General features: G+C 42.9%; 1 protein-coding gene across 1 annotated transcript; it reads right to left on the bottom strand.

Moving 5' to 3' along the window:
- Positions 1-3,785: 3,785 nt before the first annotated feature.
- Positions 3,786-5,595, bottom strand: LOC112022526 (uncharacterized). Its single transcript, XM_024055138.2, has 5 exons — positions 5,171-5,595; positions 4,976-5,077; positions 4,622-4,736; positions 4,196-4,528; positions 3,786-4,016 (listed from the first exon to the last, which is right to left on the bottom strand). The coding sequence occupies exons 1-5, from the start codon at positions 5,593-5,595 to the stop codon at positions 3,786-3,788; spliced, it is 1,206 nt and encodes a 401-aa protein (XP_023910906.2).
- Positions 5,596-14,525: the final 8,930 nt, after the last annotated feature.

Genomic DNA, 14,525 nt, shown 5'->3' with positions numbered 1-14,525 from the left:
GGTAGCATTTCTTTTTCAACTTGGTACATCGGTTCCTCCTCAGTTCCCCTAATAGGTGCATTGCCCACGTCATTTGATTAGCTGGGTGGAGAATTTCTGGGTTAATGATCCACTTTTTCTGAAATGCAAAAAATGAGTTAGCATAGTGCCATTTAGCACACATTCAGTTGTACATAACAATTAAAAGTAGCGTAATATAGCTATAGATTGAACAAGTCTAAATTTCTAAGCAAAATGAATTGGATGGTTAACTCTCATTTAATTAAACAAAAACCTAAAGGCTTCTCCTACTTCCTATTTCCTAATGATATCCACTAGAAGGTGCTCTGTGACATAAATCTCATTGGTATGAATTCTTTGTTCTTATATAAAGTTGAGTCTTGTACTTCATAATTGATTTATGCTAAGTCAAAGAAGCCATCTTCAAAGAAGTCAAAGAAGTCTTATACCAATCATGCTTGTTTTCCACACGGATTTTCCACATTGGTCCAAACCGTGAACATGCATGGCAATAATTATACACAAGCACAAATTGGCAACAACCACAATCTGATTTTGTGGTTGGTGCTGAACTACTATAGACAATGGCCTATTTTTTAAGAGCAATGTGTGCAAACATAAAAAATTTCACAATATTTTTCACAATAGCTAAATTAGCAAGTAACAATATTTTTCACAATAGCTAAATTCACAATATTTAAACCCACCATTGATATTATTATTATTTTTACCTATCAAGTAACAATCTATAAACTATCTCATTTTAGAAAGTTGAGTGGCTTGAATCAAATAAATGATGACAAGCATCTTTTTTTTATTGACAAAAAAATCATCTATGTTCTTTCTCCTTCACTTTCACTTTTATGTCTCCCATGACATTTCACTCTAAAACCAATGATGGTTTTCCTTCCCAATATTTGCTCATGTCTCTTCTCTTCATTCTTAAATTAGACGTAAGGAAAAGAAAAAAAAAATGAACAGAAAAAAAAAAAAAAAAATCACATTGTAAGAGATTTTTTTTTTTTTTTACGAAAACATTGTACGAGAATCTTAATGGAACTGTTGCTAGGAAAAGTATATGATACCTTTAACGCTATGACAATTCAAAGGCCCACTTATCTTGTTGAATCATTCACCTTAAGTATAAATGAAGTATGAGGCTATGAAATGTATATATATCGAATATTAAAAAAGTAAAATATTCAAATATATATATCCAACTTTGTTTCACTTTTAATGTTCCACTTTATATTTTGTAAATTGTATTATTTTTTTTCTATAAATTATATTACTTTATTTCTGTAAATTGTGTTACAATAGAAAAATAAAAAGATGTGTTACAACTTGACAGACTATGATTAATAGAACTAAAAATTAAATAGTTCAACACTCAGTTCATGACCAAATGATTTTTATATTCCACTCAAATGAGTCGATTGGGTAGAATTCGGCATGTTTCATAGTGCATTGAGCATATTAGTGCATATATATATGGATCAGCTAACTCACAAATATTTCAATGATAAAGACAAACAAAGTATGCTAATACCTGAATCTCTATTCAGGCATCTTCTTTGTGGTGAGGAGGGACACGCGTCCAATTCAAAGGCATAAGTGGGCAGTAGGCGGGGTAGAGGCAAAAAGTGCCCAACCACCTTATGAATGTCTGTTCGCTCTCCCCAAGCAGTTGGTGCGCTGCATTTAACGGCAACTCAATTTTCTTATACGGTGGAAGTGCCCATATTTTTGGCATTAGCGTTTCCCCACACTTTTTAGTCCCATTACTGGATCCGAGGGTTTCTTGACCCAAATCTTCTGCACGCACATTACTGGTTTCTTGGGTTTGTTGAACCAAATTTTCTGCATATAGTAAACCGCCATTAGGAATGAAATTTCAAAGTTCACAATTAGACAAAAGTTACTGTATATAGCACACTCTTAACATGATAGTGATGTTCGTCAATCATGGCATTATTATACTTGCTTTTTAGCTTTACTTTTTTGCCCATTTGTTTACTTAATTTACTTATTACTCAAGACAATAAGTGAATTAAGTCGTTCATATTTTCATGAATTTAAAAGAAGCAATGGGCAGCCTTGCATTGTTATCTCAAGAACATAATAAAAAGCATGTTTCAAAGTAGCTAAGTATACTGATTTTAAAATCAGGCTAATAAGAGAAAGGGAGAACAGTATCTCTTTCTTTTTTTTTTTCTTTTTTTTCTTTTTCTGAGAATGAGGGAGAATAGATTCTCTATAGTTAGTTAATAAAAATTGAAATTACTCATATGAGTCATTTATAAATGCATCTATAAATTATTCAATTACGATAAAGTTTTTGACATAAACGAACAATGGTAATAATTGAGTAAAATTTCCTAACTAAAAATTCAAAATGTCTGTAGACACACATAAGTTATTTTAATATTTATTGCTTTTTCATATTATTTCTAAATTAGCCTAAGACTTCACACATAGACATCTTTTTCAGTTCTTCTATGGCTACAACAACTCAAAACAATGTTATGAAAATATGATTCTAAATTTGTCATACTGTACAAATTAAATGCATTACATGCTATCCTTAGCCCAAATACTACTACATTTTTCACAGATGAAACTCTATTAAAGTTTCAAGTAGCTCACACAAATCTAGAATTTAAAGCCTACTTTCATTACATACAATTGTTAGGTTAAATTACAAATTACATCATCTAAGTTTGTCATAAGTTCAATTCATTCTTCTAATTTCTACGATCTTTTTAAGTTAATACGATAAATTTTACGTGTATTCTATGTAATTCTTTTATTCAGTTTGTCACAATCACATGGTATCATTAGGTGTCCTTCAAGAGTATTATTTTGAAAATGCAAAAGTGCTAAATTTATATCATTTTCGGACACTTGACGCCTAATTCTTTGAAGAGAAGTGGACGAAATGACCACACTTAAAAGATTGATTGAAAGCTCCATGTCGTATTTATTCTCAAACGTTACATTTCAAGACATGTCAACTACTTGGAGAAGGGGGTTGGGTCTCATCATCATCACTTGCATCCCCTATTACTTGGTCAGCTGCAAGGGCAGCCCTTAGCTCCTCCTGCACGCTCTCTCATGAACGTGACGATCCCCCACCAACTTCAACAACCGTCAATGGAAATTCCCTTTGCATTCCTGCAGCCAACAATAGAAAAATTATGCATCCAGTAGTAAATATCAAACGTTAAATTAACAATCAACGTGTAAACTACGTGGGGGTGTTGTACCAGCATCACGAGCATCCGCTCTTGCTTGCGGTGCAGTATAGGCGGCTTCCAAGTTCTCCTCCCCCCTTTGTCGTGAACGTGAAGGTCCTTCACCAACGTGTACAAGCGGCAATCGACGTTTCTTCCCCATTCCTGCATCCAAAAACTTTACCACATAGAGAAAATGTTAATTATAGACAATATAAAAACTTGCATATAATGTAAGTAAAAAAAACAAAGTAAAATAACTCATTTTCACATCTAACACTATATACAAGCATACATCCAAGTTTAAGAGCTTCTGTTAGCCAAACACCACAACAACGACAAACTGAAACCCTAACACCAGACGAACTTATATCCAAGTTGATAAGAAATGAATTTGAAATCCAATAGGTAGTAAAGTTTATAAGGAATTGAATGCATAATAAGTACAAATTATAGGAAATAACAATGTTAAGAGGAATTAACAAATTCATCAAATACTACACAGAGGCATTCCAACTAATTCATAAATGGATACACCATTAAACTATTACACTACTCATCGTCGGTGTACTCGTCCTCATTGTCATCTTCATTGTCAAACTCATCGTCAATAAACTCACACTCGTCTAAGTTGTTTACTTCATGACGATCTCTTTCAGCAATGATAGAGGCATCAATTGTCATTCCCTCTACATCATCCTGAGCCCAACTAAGGTTCTGACTCACAACCTCATTAGTGCTTATATTGTACGGAACATTCTCAGAAAAACTATATGTGTCATCCTTATCACGTTAGGGAACAATACCAGCATCGAACACATCCCTAGCTTTAGTTTTAACAACAACATACCAATCCTTCTGCCTTTATCTTCCACATAAAAAACTTATGTAGCTTGAGATGCCAACACATATGGTTCATCGATCATGTTATCCCCACCATGTATGAAGTGTGTAAAGTTCACCATAGGAAACCCAAATTCATCAGTCCTATATCCTCTCTTATTTTGGTCATCAACCCATTTACACTTGAATAATACATGTTTGTTATTGTCAGAATAGTTCAACTCGATTATATCACGTAAAACACCATAGAACGTAATGCCACCATCAGTAACGACACTAACTCCACTATTCTGCGCTTTCCTGTTTGACTCATCATTTACACTCCTAAACTTTAAGCCATTAATGACATAATGCTTCAACCGCTTTACATAAATATATGGCCATTTGGACAATGCAGCAAGGGTATCACTAACTCCTTCCCTTTCCCTATCAGGAGTAGTCAACGACATCACCTAACATATCTAAACATAATTATTCACATCAGTACAAGTAATCATAGTTAGGACAGTGTTACAAGTTTAAGAAGTTGAAAATGTCATACGTACATGACCCTTAAACCAACTGCAAAACTTCTCCATGTGGTGCTTATATATAACGGCCTTGGAAACGTTACGATTGTGGCCTTTTCGGAGTTCGTCCTCTATCAATCTTTTGTGCATCCTGTGCATGCAATTATATTAGGGTTAATAGACCTAACATACATTGAATTGACGTGCAATCATAGTTGTATACGTACTGCTTATTCATGAAAGTGGTTGATGTTTTCAAAATTGAATAAAATGTAGCGATGGGCTTGGGTCCAGTCTCTATTGTTTAGTGTCACAATCGAAACCACCCCTGTTGACTCCTTAATCGTCCTGGTGGGTCGATTGAATATAGTTTCAACTCCTTCCATATACTGTGAACAAAATGTTAAGCACTCTTCTACTATGTATCCTTCAGCAATAGACCCTTCCGAAGCAGCTCTATTTCGTACGTACGACTTAAGGCGTGAGAGGTACCTATAGAGGAATGATAAGATTAATGATTGGCAATGATAATTGGAACGTGCACATGAAACTCATAGTTGACCTAAAAAATTACACATGTCTTACCTCTCAACAGGATACATCCAACGATAGTGCACTAGACCACCAATCTTGGCTTCAGCAGCTAAATGCATGACCAAATGTACCATCACCGTAAAGAAGGATGGCGGAAATATCTTTTCCAATTCACACAATGTAACAGCAATGTCTACCTCAACAGTCGTAATATCTGAAACCTTAAGGGTTTTGGAACAAATTTCTTTAAAAAAGCAAGCTAACTTTATCAAAAGCCTAGTAACATAAGAGGGCAAAGACCCGCGTAAGGCTATAGGAAAAAGTTGATGCATCAAGATGTGATTATCATAACTCTTCAAACCAGAAATCTTGCGTTCTTTCATGTTCACACGGCGTGAGATATTGGAAGCATACCCATCAGGCACTGTTACGTCCTTCAAAACTTGCAAAAAACCTTCTTTCTCCAATGAAGTCATATGAAAACAAGCGGGCGGTATGGTATACTTATCAACACTTTTTTATTGCAGGTGTAGTTCACTCCTTATACCCATGTCCGCCAAGTAGAGGCGCGCCTTGTAATTATCCTTTGTTTGGTCCTTCAAGTTCAGCACTGTTCCGAGTATATTATCCATCACATTCTTCTCTATATGCATCACATCAAGATTGTGTCGCAACTTGTGATCCTCCCAATATGGCAAGGTGAAAAAGATGCTCCTCTTCTTCCAACCACTCTCGTCTGCCTCCCCTCTCTTTCTTTTATTGCAAGCAAGTTGACATTTCCTTCCCAGACAGCGTCCACGTAAATGTTCAATTTCCAGAATAATGTCTAACGCGACTAGTGGTTTAGGAGCCGATAGATCCATCAAATAACATACCTTCTTTCTAAAAATTGTGGTCAACATCCAACCATCGTCTATATCCTATGTAACAAAATTTGTGACCATTTCTCAAATATCGAGAATCAGTCTCCACAGCACAAGAAGGACAAGCCAACCCACCTTTGGTACTCCAACCCGACAAATCTGTGTATGCAGGAAAATCATTTACGGTCCACATCAATGCTGCACGCAATTGGAATATTTCTTTTGAAGATGCATCGTACGCTTGTACTCCAACGTCCCATAACTCCCTTAGTTCTTCCACTAACGGTTGCAAGTACACATCTATAGCAATCCCTGGCGAGGTAGGACCAGGAATAACTAATGATAGAATCAAAGATGACTGTTTCATGCACAGCCAAGGAGGGAGATTGTAGGGGACCAACATGACAGGCCACGTATTGTGACTAGTACTCATAATTCCAAAGGGATTGAACCCATCCGCAGCTAATCCAAGTTTGACATTACGAGGGTCAGACAAGAACTATAAATGCTTACTGTCAAACATTTTCCATGCATCTGAGTTAGCAGGATGTCGCATAACCCCATCATCAGTACGACCATTAATATGCCATTTCATAGAAGTAGCCAGATCGGGTGAAAGAAATAATCGCTGCAATCTTGGCTTTAAAGGGAACCACCATAGGATCTTTGTAGCTTTCTTCTTCCCCTTACTGGATGAAGCATTTTTACTAGCAACAGATGCCTTATTTGTTTTCCACCTTGATTCTTTACAACAAGGACACGCGTCGAGGTTAACATTTTCCTTCCAAAATAGCATACAATCATTGGGGCAAGCATGGATCTTCTCATAACCCAAACCCAAATCTCGAACTATCTTCTTAGCCTAATAATGGTCCTTGGCAACTTAGCATCTGAAGGAAGCATATCCATCAGGACTTGAAGCAACATAGTAAATGACTTGTTCATCCAACCACACAGAGTCTTCAATTGGAACAACACGACAATGGCTGAAAAAATGCTAAATTTCGTACAGCCTTCATATAAAGGTTTGTCTACATCATCTATTAGCTTGTAAACTTCTTCGCCTCATCATTCGGACCTTCAGCCGAATGTTTCGTAGTTGGACCTTCTTCCATTGGTTCAGGTGGCATTTCATGCGGAGGGCACAAGTCGTGCAACATCCCACAAAAATCACCATATAGATTTTCGGATTCTTGCACTTGAGAGCTCCCACATTCGGTAGCCGTTGTAGCACCCGCCGATTCCCCATGAAATTTCTAAACTTTGTAATTGTTAAGCATCCCCGAAGCCCAACAATGATCACATACCACATTTACTGGTTGTAAAATCAAATTCACACATTTCGCACAAGGACGTAAGATCTTCCCATTGCGCGCGGATAGAGAGGCAAATGCCACGAATTGGTTTACACCTTGAAAATATTCCCTTGAACCCCTCCTCTTGTCCATCCAACTTTTATCCATTGCAATATAATATTTACGGAATTTGACCTACACCAAGACTTGTTAATACAAAGTTAATAATTATTATAATTACATTCATTTGTCATTTGTTAAGAACAAACATACCCAAGTATGGTTAAATTTTCTTAGAACATATAACTCTTGTCCTAGACTAACTCAATGTGATAAGTTGTAAAAGTAGTTAATCATAAGTTGTGGGGCCAGAAATCAGGTAGCCTTGGCCCACTCCCAGCCAGGCCCAAGGGCCCACATCGAGGATGCACAAGGGGTCCGAGGATGAAAGCGCGAGGACCAAACCCCGAGGAACATATCCGAGGATGACTCCGTCCTCGGGCGTCCGAGACCTCGAGAGAACACGAGGAATACCCCACCAAAGGGGACTCCTTGAATATCCGAGGAGGAGGGGTCCAGTGCCACGCGTTGGCAAAGGAGCAAGCCTTAGGCGAGCTATCACCTCTGCATTGAATGCGCTCATCTAACCCCTCTAGCCGCATTAATGGGGATGTAACCCCTTGACAAGGTAACATTGATCATTATGAGCCACTCAAGTACGGATAGGGCCTCTGATGAGACGGACGGTCAGAGGGGATGCCAATGGATGATCAACAGAGGGAAGGAAGGGATAGGAGGAAGAGAACTATATAAGAAAGGCGAGCAAAGCAATTGGGGGATTTTTTGGATCATTCAAGAGAATGACATAGAAGGACTCAGAAGTCATGTCAGTTTCTGGGGGGGGGAACCTCCTCGGACGAGGGCCGAGGAGCTATCCTTAGTTGTAAGTTGGGCTCACACCCCTTCAATGGAAAAAAATGGGTTATGCTCCGTTGTTAGTCTGTGAGCGCCTAACCCTTCGACCCACTCTCTAAAAATGTATTGTTGGGGAACCTTCCTAAACTGAGTCCTTACAATTGGCGCCGTCTGTAGGAAGGATTAGTGCACTGGCAGGCACAACAGGCGATCGTTCCTAAGTAGTCATTTTACAGAAGGTTGGTGGCGACGCATTAAAAAAAAAATAGCCAACAAACATTGCAAAAAAGTAGAAGGTCCAAAATGGAAGATTCAATAGAAAAGAAAAGGAACTTCATATTATTTGATTAAACAGGAAAGTACAAGATACAAACAGAGGCTCTGGCAGGCATGTTTTAAAACTAATTTTACAAGCTAATTTTACAAATAGAGGCCCAGGTGGACCTGTTCTAAAACTAGCTAGAGGGAATGGGGCTGAGGCTAGTATGCTCCAAGGCCACCAACAACTCCTTGTCCGGTGTGGCGGAGCTGGAACAAAGAGAGGAGCCGACGCAGGGGCACCGGGACGCCCTCCCTCATGATGTTCCCTTGATTCTCTTCAATCCTCACGAGCGTTGGCCGTTGGAGACGGCGACACTCGGGCACCAGCCATGACGTGATCTTGCGCGTCTCCTCCGGTGGGGGTGCGCCCCGGGGAGGAACGTTAGGTACTTCAGGGACATCCCTCCTGGCCACCTCGCAGGGCACAATCAGGGTTACGCCTAGACTCTGCCGCGCCGGAAGCCTAATGGGGGCTGCGGTCACAATTGCTCTTGGCACGTGTGTCCTCACATCCGCCCAGGGCCGCCCCACATCTTCCAACTCCGGTCACAATCCTGGCAGGGTTATTGAAGGGGTTCGGGGAGCCGAAGGGACGTGGTTTTAGTTGTGTTGGAAAGTTCATAGAGTGTGGAGAAACGTTTCCCCCAGCAAGCCTTATATAGAGGATGAAGACTGGTGGGAATTAATACACACAAAGTTCGAAGGGAGGATTATCAGCGGTACTAATCACGAGAATACCAAATCCCAAAGAGACCGTAGATCGCTGGATCTGTATCAATTCACAAAGATATTAATGAAGGCGGGTCTCGAGCATCGAAATGCCAAGTGCAGAGCGCGAACGGCCAAGGGACGCCTTGTAAATAAAGAAGATGGGAACTTGAATTGAAGGCCCTCAATGCTCTATGTAAGATCAAAGTTCGAACCACCCCTGCCCGAAGCGTCGTAGAGTTAATAGTCTGACCCGAGGAGTAACCGTCTCCAGTAAAGCGGTCCGAGGGCAAACCCCTTCATACAGAAGAATGGAAGTGTTAGACAGAACCAAGGCATTGCATGGTCCTCGGACTCAAGCCTATGGGGAAACTAACCACTCGACTATACCTGGGTACTAGACAGAACCAAGGAATTGCATGGTCCTCGGACTCAAACCTATGGGAAAACTAGATACTTACAGAAGAATGGAAGTGTTAGACAAAACCAAGGCATTGCATGGTCCTTGGAGTCAAGCCTATGAGGAAACTAACCACTCGATTATACCTGGGTACTAGACAGAACCAAGGTATTGCATGGTCCTCGGACTCAAACTTATGGGAAAACTAGATACTTACAGAAGAATGAAAGTGTTAGACAGAACCAAGGCATTGCATGGTCCTCGGACTCAAGCCTGTGGGGAAGCTAACTACTTCAAAATATCCTAAGTTAGGAAAGGATCAAAACCCTAACTAACCCTTGGGACATAAGGGGACTACCCTCACATACATTCTTTCCCCTTGTCATTGTTACTGACGCAATTGGCCGACATATAATTCAAGCTAAAATCGTGCAGATAAAAAGAAAAGAGAGGAAGCAGGCAGCGTGTAAACCAACAAGCAATTAAAATAAATAGAAAGGGAAATTAAACTCCCATTACAACAAGATGTCCATAGAGGTCGCGTGGCAAGAGCCACCTTACATAAAAATAAAAGAGAGAAGAATAACAAAATAAAATAAAATGACATAAAAAGCATAGACAAAGGTCACGCAAGCGGCAAAAGCAGGTTGAACCGAGACGCCAGAGAATCTACTCCTTCTGCTCAGGCTAGATAGGGGCAACCTCTGAGTCCTCCGAGCCCTGGCCTAAGGGGACGGCCTACAGGGGTACGGCGAGAACAGCTGCCTCCTCGGTGGTGGGGATTTGAGCATCGGATGGGGCCTCCGCTACCTCTTGGGGCACCTCCTCGCTCGGATTTTCCCTTAGTTCTGCAGCCCCCACCTCCTCAACAATCTCCCCAGCCTTAGCACCATCAGAGGCAGCCTCGCGGATAGCAGGGGGGTAGTACACGCTCTCTGCCTTCCACAGGTTGGATGTGGCCTCCACCCCAGCTTGTTTGAGGGCCTCAGCCCAGACCTGGGAGCAGTATCGCCTACATACCCCCGGAACTTGAGCTTTATAGAGAGCCTCTACCTCGGCCACCCCATCAGCGTAGGCTGCAGTCTCAGCCTCCTCCTTGGCAGTCAGGGCCATCTCCCTGCCAAAATCCGCCTCGACCTTAGCCCGTCGAGCCTCCTCTCTGGGCCACTCTGCCTCCTTCTGGGCCCCCTCGGCCGTGGCCACCTTCGCTTGGAGATCGGCGATCAGCTCCCTCGCAATCCCCAGCTGCTCCTCTGCCTCGCCCAGGCACCTCGTCTGCTCCTTGGCCTGGTTCTAGGCACCCTCAAGGCCAGACACTGCACTATCCCGAGCCCTAGTCATCGCCTTCAAGTCCTCTCGAGCCTTGGCAAGGTCAGCCTCGGAGTTCTTCAGGGTCTGGGTAGCCTGAAACTGCCTATTGCGCTCCTGGTCGAGGGCCTTCCCCTGGTCGTTGGCCGCCCCCTCCAACCTATAGACGGCCTGGACAGCCTGCAAGGGTAACCAATGCACTATGAGCCCAACTCAAAAGAAAAAAAGGGAAAAGGAGAGGAAAGGAAAGGGAGTCGAAGTTCTAGTCCTTACCATCCCCAGGTACCGCTTAAGGCTGAGGAAGACCTGCTTGCTCCTCATAGAGTCTAGCTCGGCTATGTCCGTTGGGAACAGCAGGTACCTCTCCAGCGCGTCGGCCACATGCGCGCCTTCGCCCTCGTTGAAGTCCCTGAGGGAGGCATCATCCTTCAGGGGCTCCCCATGGAGCATCGGAGCTAAGAGCCAAGCCTGAGCCTCGGACGTGATGTCGACGACCTGCCTGTCCTGGCTCTTGCCGCCTATCTTAAGCTACTTGGACAGCCACAAAGTGTTGTCCTCCTCTTGCAAGGACACCGTATTATCCTCCATAGGCCTTTTGCCCTTATCCTTCTTCTTCTTGGGGTCGGTAGGCACAGTCCCAGAAGGCAGGTTCGTCTGGGAAGGAGGAGGAGGAGGAGGAGGAGGGGGAAGCTTCTGCTGAGCGGAAGTCGACCTAGTCTTCAGAGGAGGAGGGGGAAGCTTCTGCTGGGACTTCCCCGGCTGGCCTTCGATCAGGTCCAACAAGCTGGTGGTAGGCTTCCTTTTGTAACCCATCGTTGGCAGAGGAGGGGCTTCTAAAGCGAGGAGGTCCGCTTCGGTCAAACGAAGGTCGCCCAAGTCCCCGAGAGGGTCCTCGGACTGATCAAGCTGTGTGAAAACGTCGAACGCGTCCTCCTCTCTCTCTGAATCCTCCTCGGAAGCCTCGGCGAATGCTTGGGAAGAAGAAGGGATGGCTACAGTAACAACTTCTGATTCCGAAGGCCTCTCGGGGAACTGAAATCTGTCCTCGGTCACTATAATTCTCTGAAGCCGAGGATCGTTGGCTCGAATCACGTGCTTTGGAACCGGGAATGATTTCTGGACAAGTTTATACCCCAAGATTTTGTGGGCAGCCCTAACTTGATTGTCGTCCTCGTTTGTATAAATGGACGCCCTCAACACCTTCTGTAAATCCTCCCGGTTGACTAGGTGGAAGTGGCGCTCAAAAGCGTGCGGGTCTGCAAACGGAAAGCACTACCGCGTTAGTAAAAGAAAAAAGAGAAGAAAAAAAAAGACAAGGGAACTTAAAACCCCTCCTGCTCCCACTGCCCCACCTGGTATTCCCTCCGTCGTTGGGCAGTGAAGGCCATCGTGCCACTCCCCTGACACGATGAGGAAATCCTCGTTTAGCCCCTTGCTGGACTTAGGGAGGCACTAGATGAGCCGCAACCCGTCATCCCTCGTCTTCAGGTAATAAGACTTGCCTTAAGGAGCTGAAGGTTGTAGCACCAGTTCACGTCATGGTGGGTCAACCTTAGCCCATCTTCTCGTTCAGGGCGTCCACACAGCCAAAATCCTAAAGACGTTTATCCCACACTGGGAGAGGCCAACCGGAAGTGCGTGAGGTAGTCCTCATCACCAACCCCATGGGGATCGTCATCCCCTTCGAGGAAGGCGACAATGGGAATTACCACCTCGCCCTCCCGTCTGTGTAAGCGCCAATCCCCGTCCTCACAATATCTCAGACCTACATTGCCGGGAATTCTGTAGTCGGCGATGAATTTCTCCATCGCCTCCTCAGTATAGATGTATTTCTTAAACCTACCCATCCCAGTTGACGCCTAAAAGAACTAAGAAAGAACATGCGAAGGAGAAGAAGGGGTAAAGAGGGAGAGAGCTCAGAGAGGGATAGAGCGACTTACTGGGAAGAGGAGGAACTCCTCGGACAGGCTTTTTGTGCTGGAGATGTAAGTGCGAGTGTGGCTGAACTCAGGAAGGACGTGCAAGAATTCTTGATTGCAAATAAGGAACAGGAGAAAGCGGTTCGTATGGGTATTTATACCCCAAATCGAAGAGCCATGCGGGTTTTCCCACCCATAAATGCGAGACAAACCTCCACCGTTGGATTGGTAACGCCTCGTTAGACGTGGAGAGCACAGAGCCGCCTGAATTTAATGATGGGCACGTTGCACGCTCCGAAACGTCAGCAACGTGCCTTGGGCAGATGAATAGACCCCAGTGTTGACAGGGGGCGTAAGGCTCGACTGGGCACGGAGCAGGCCCCAGGATGTCAAAATCCTTCTCCCCGCCCAAGGATGCGTGCAGCAAGATTTTGAGGGGCTATTGTGGGGCCAGAAATCAGATAGCCTTGGCCCACTCCCAGCCAGGCCCAAGGGCCCACGCCGAGGATGCACGAGGGGTCTAATGAAAGCGCGAGGACCGACCCCCAAGGAACATATCCGAGGATGACCCCGTCCTCGAGCGTCCGAGACCTCGGGAGAACACGAGGAACACCCCACCAAAGGGGACTTCTTGAATATCTGAGGAGGAGGGATCCAGTGCCACGCGTCGGCAAAGGAGCAAGCCTTAGGCGAGCTGTCACCTCTGCATTGAATGCGCTCATCTAACCCCTCTGGCCGCATTAATGGGGATGTAACCCCTTGACAGGGTAACATTGATCATTGTGAGCCACTCGAGTACGGATAGGGCCTCTGATGGGACGGACGGTTAGAGGGAAGACCAATGGATGATCAACAGAAGGAAGGAGGGGATAGGGGGAAGAGAACTATATAAGAAAGGCGAGCAAAGCAATTGGTGGATTTTTTTGGATCATTTAAGAGAATGAGATAGAAGGACTCAGAGGTCATGTCAGTTTTTGGGGGGGAACCTCCTCGGACGAGGGCCAATGAGCTATCCTTAGTTGTAAGTTGGGCTCACATCCCTTCAATGGAAAAAAGTGGTTTATGCTCCGTTGTTAGTCTGTGAGCGCCTAACCCTTCGACCCACTCTCTAAAAATGTATTGTCGGGGAACCTTCCTAAACCGAGTCCCTACATAAGTGTTTTTAAAAATATGAAAACAAATACCCAATGCATGTAATTGTAATAATTGTAATAATTAACAAATACCCAATGTATCTTAATTATTTTCTTTGTTTATGTAATAAGTTGTAGCTGTGGCATATATAATAAGAATTAAACCAAACTCAAACCCATACAACAATTTACTCAAGTGAGTAGTGAATAAGACCAAACCTCTAAGATAGCGGGGGCAGTTGACCATAAACTAACTGCTTCTCGGATTTCCTCGATGGTGCAACTATTGTATCTGCAAAAAAAGATTTATAAATTCAGACCATAAACTAACTATGCAGCCTAAAGAATGAAAAAACTAAAGACCTAAAGATATCCTAGTAACCTAGTTAAAGTCATATTTTGAAACTTTTATCAAGTAAAGATCGTTAATATTATGACATTATATCTATCTCACTTTAATGACGTATATGACATTAGACTTAAAAAAAAAAAAAAAAAAAAAAAAAAAAAAAAAAAAAAAAAAAAAAAAAAAAAAAAAAAAAAA

Source organism: Quercus suber, unplaced genomic scaffold, assembly GCF_002906115.3.
Source record: "Quercus suber isolate HL8 unplaced genomic scaffold, Cork oak 2.0 scaffold_420, whole genome shotgun sequence".
In the NCBI taxonomy this organism is placed as follows: domain Eukaryota; kingdom Viridiplantae; phylum Streptophyta; class Magnoliopsida; order Fagales; family Fagaceae; genus Quercus; species Quercus suber.
This window is presented reverse-complemented; position numbering and strand designations above follow the sequence as displayed.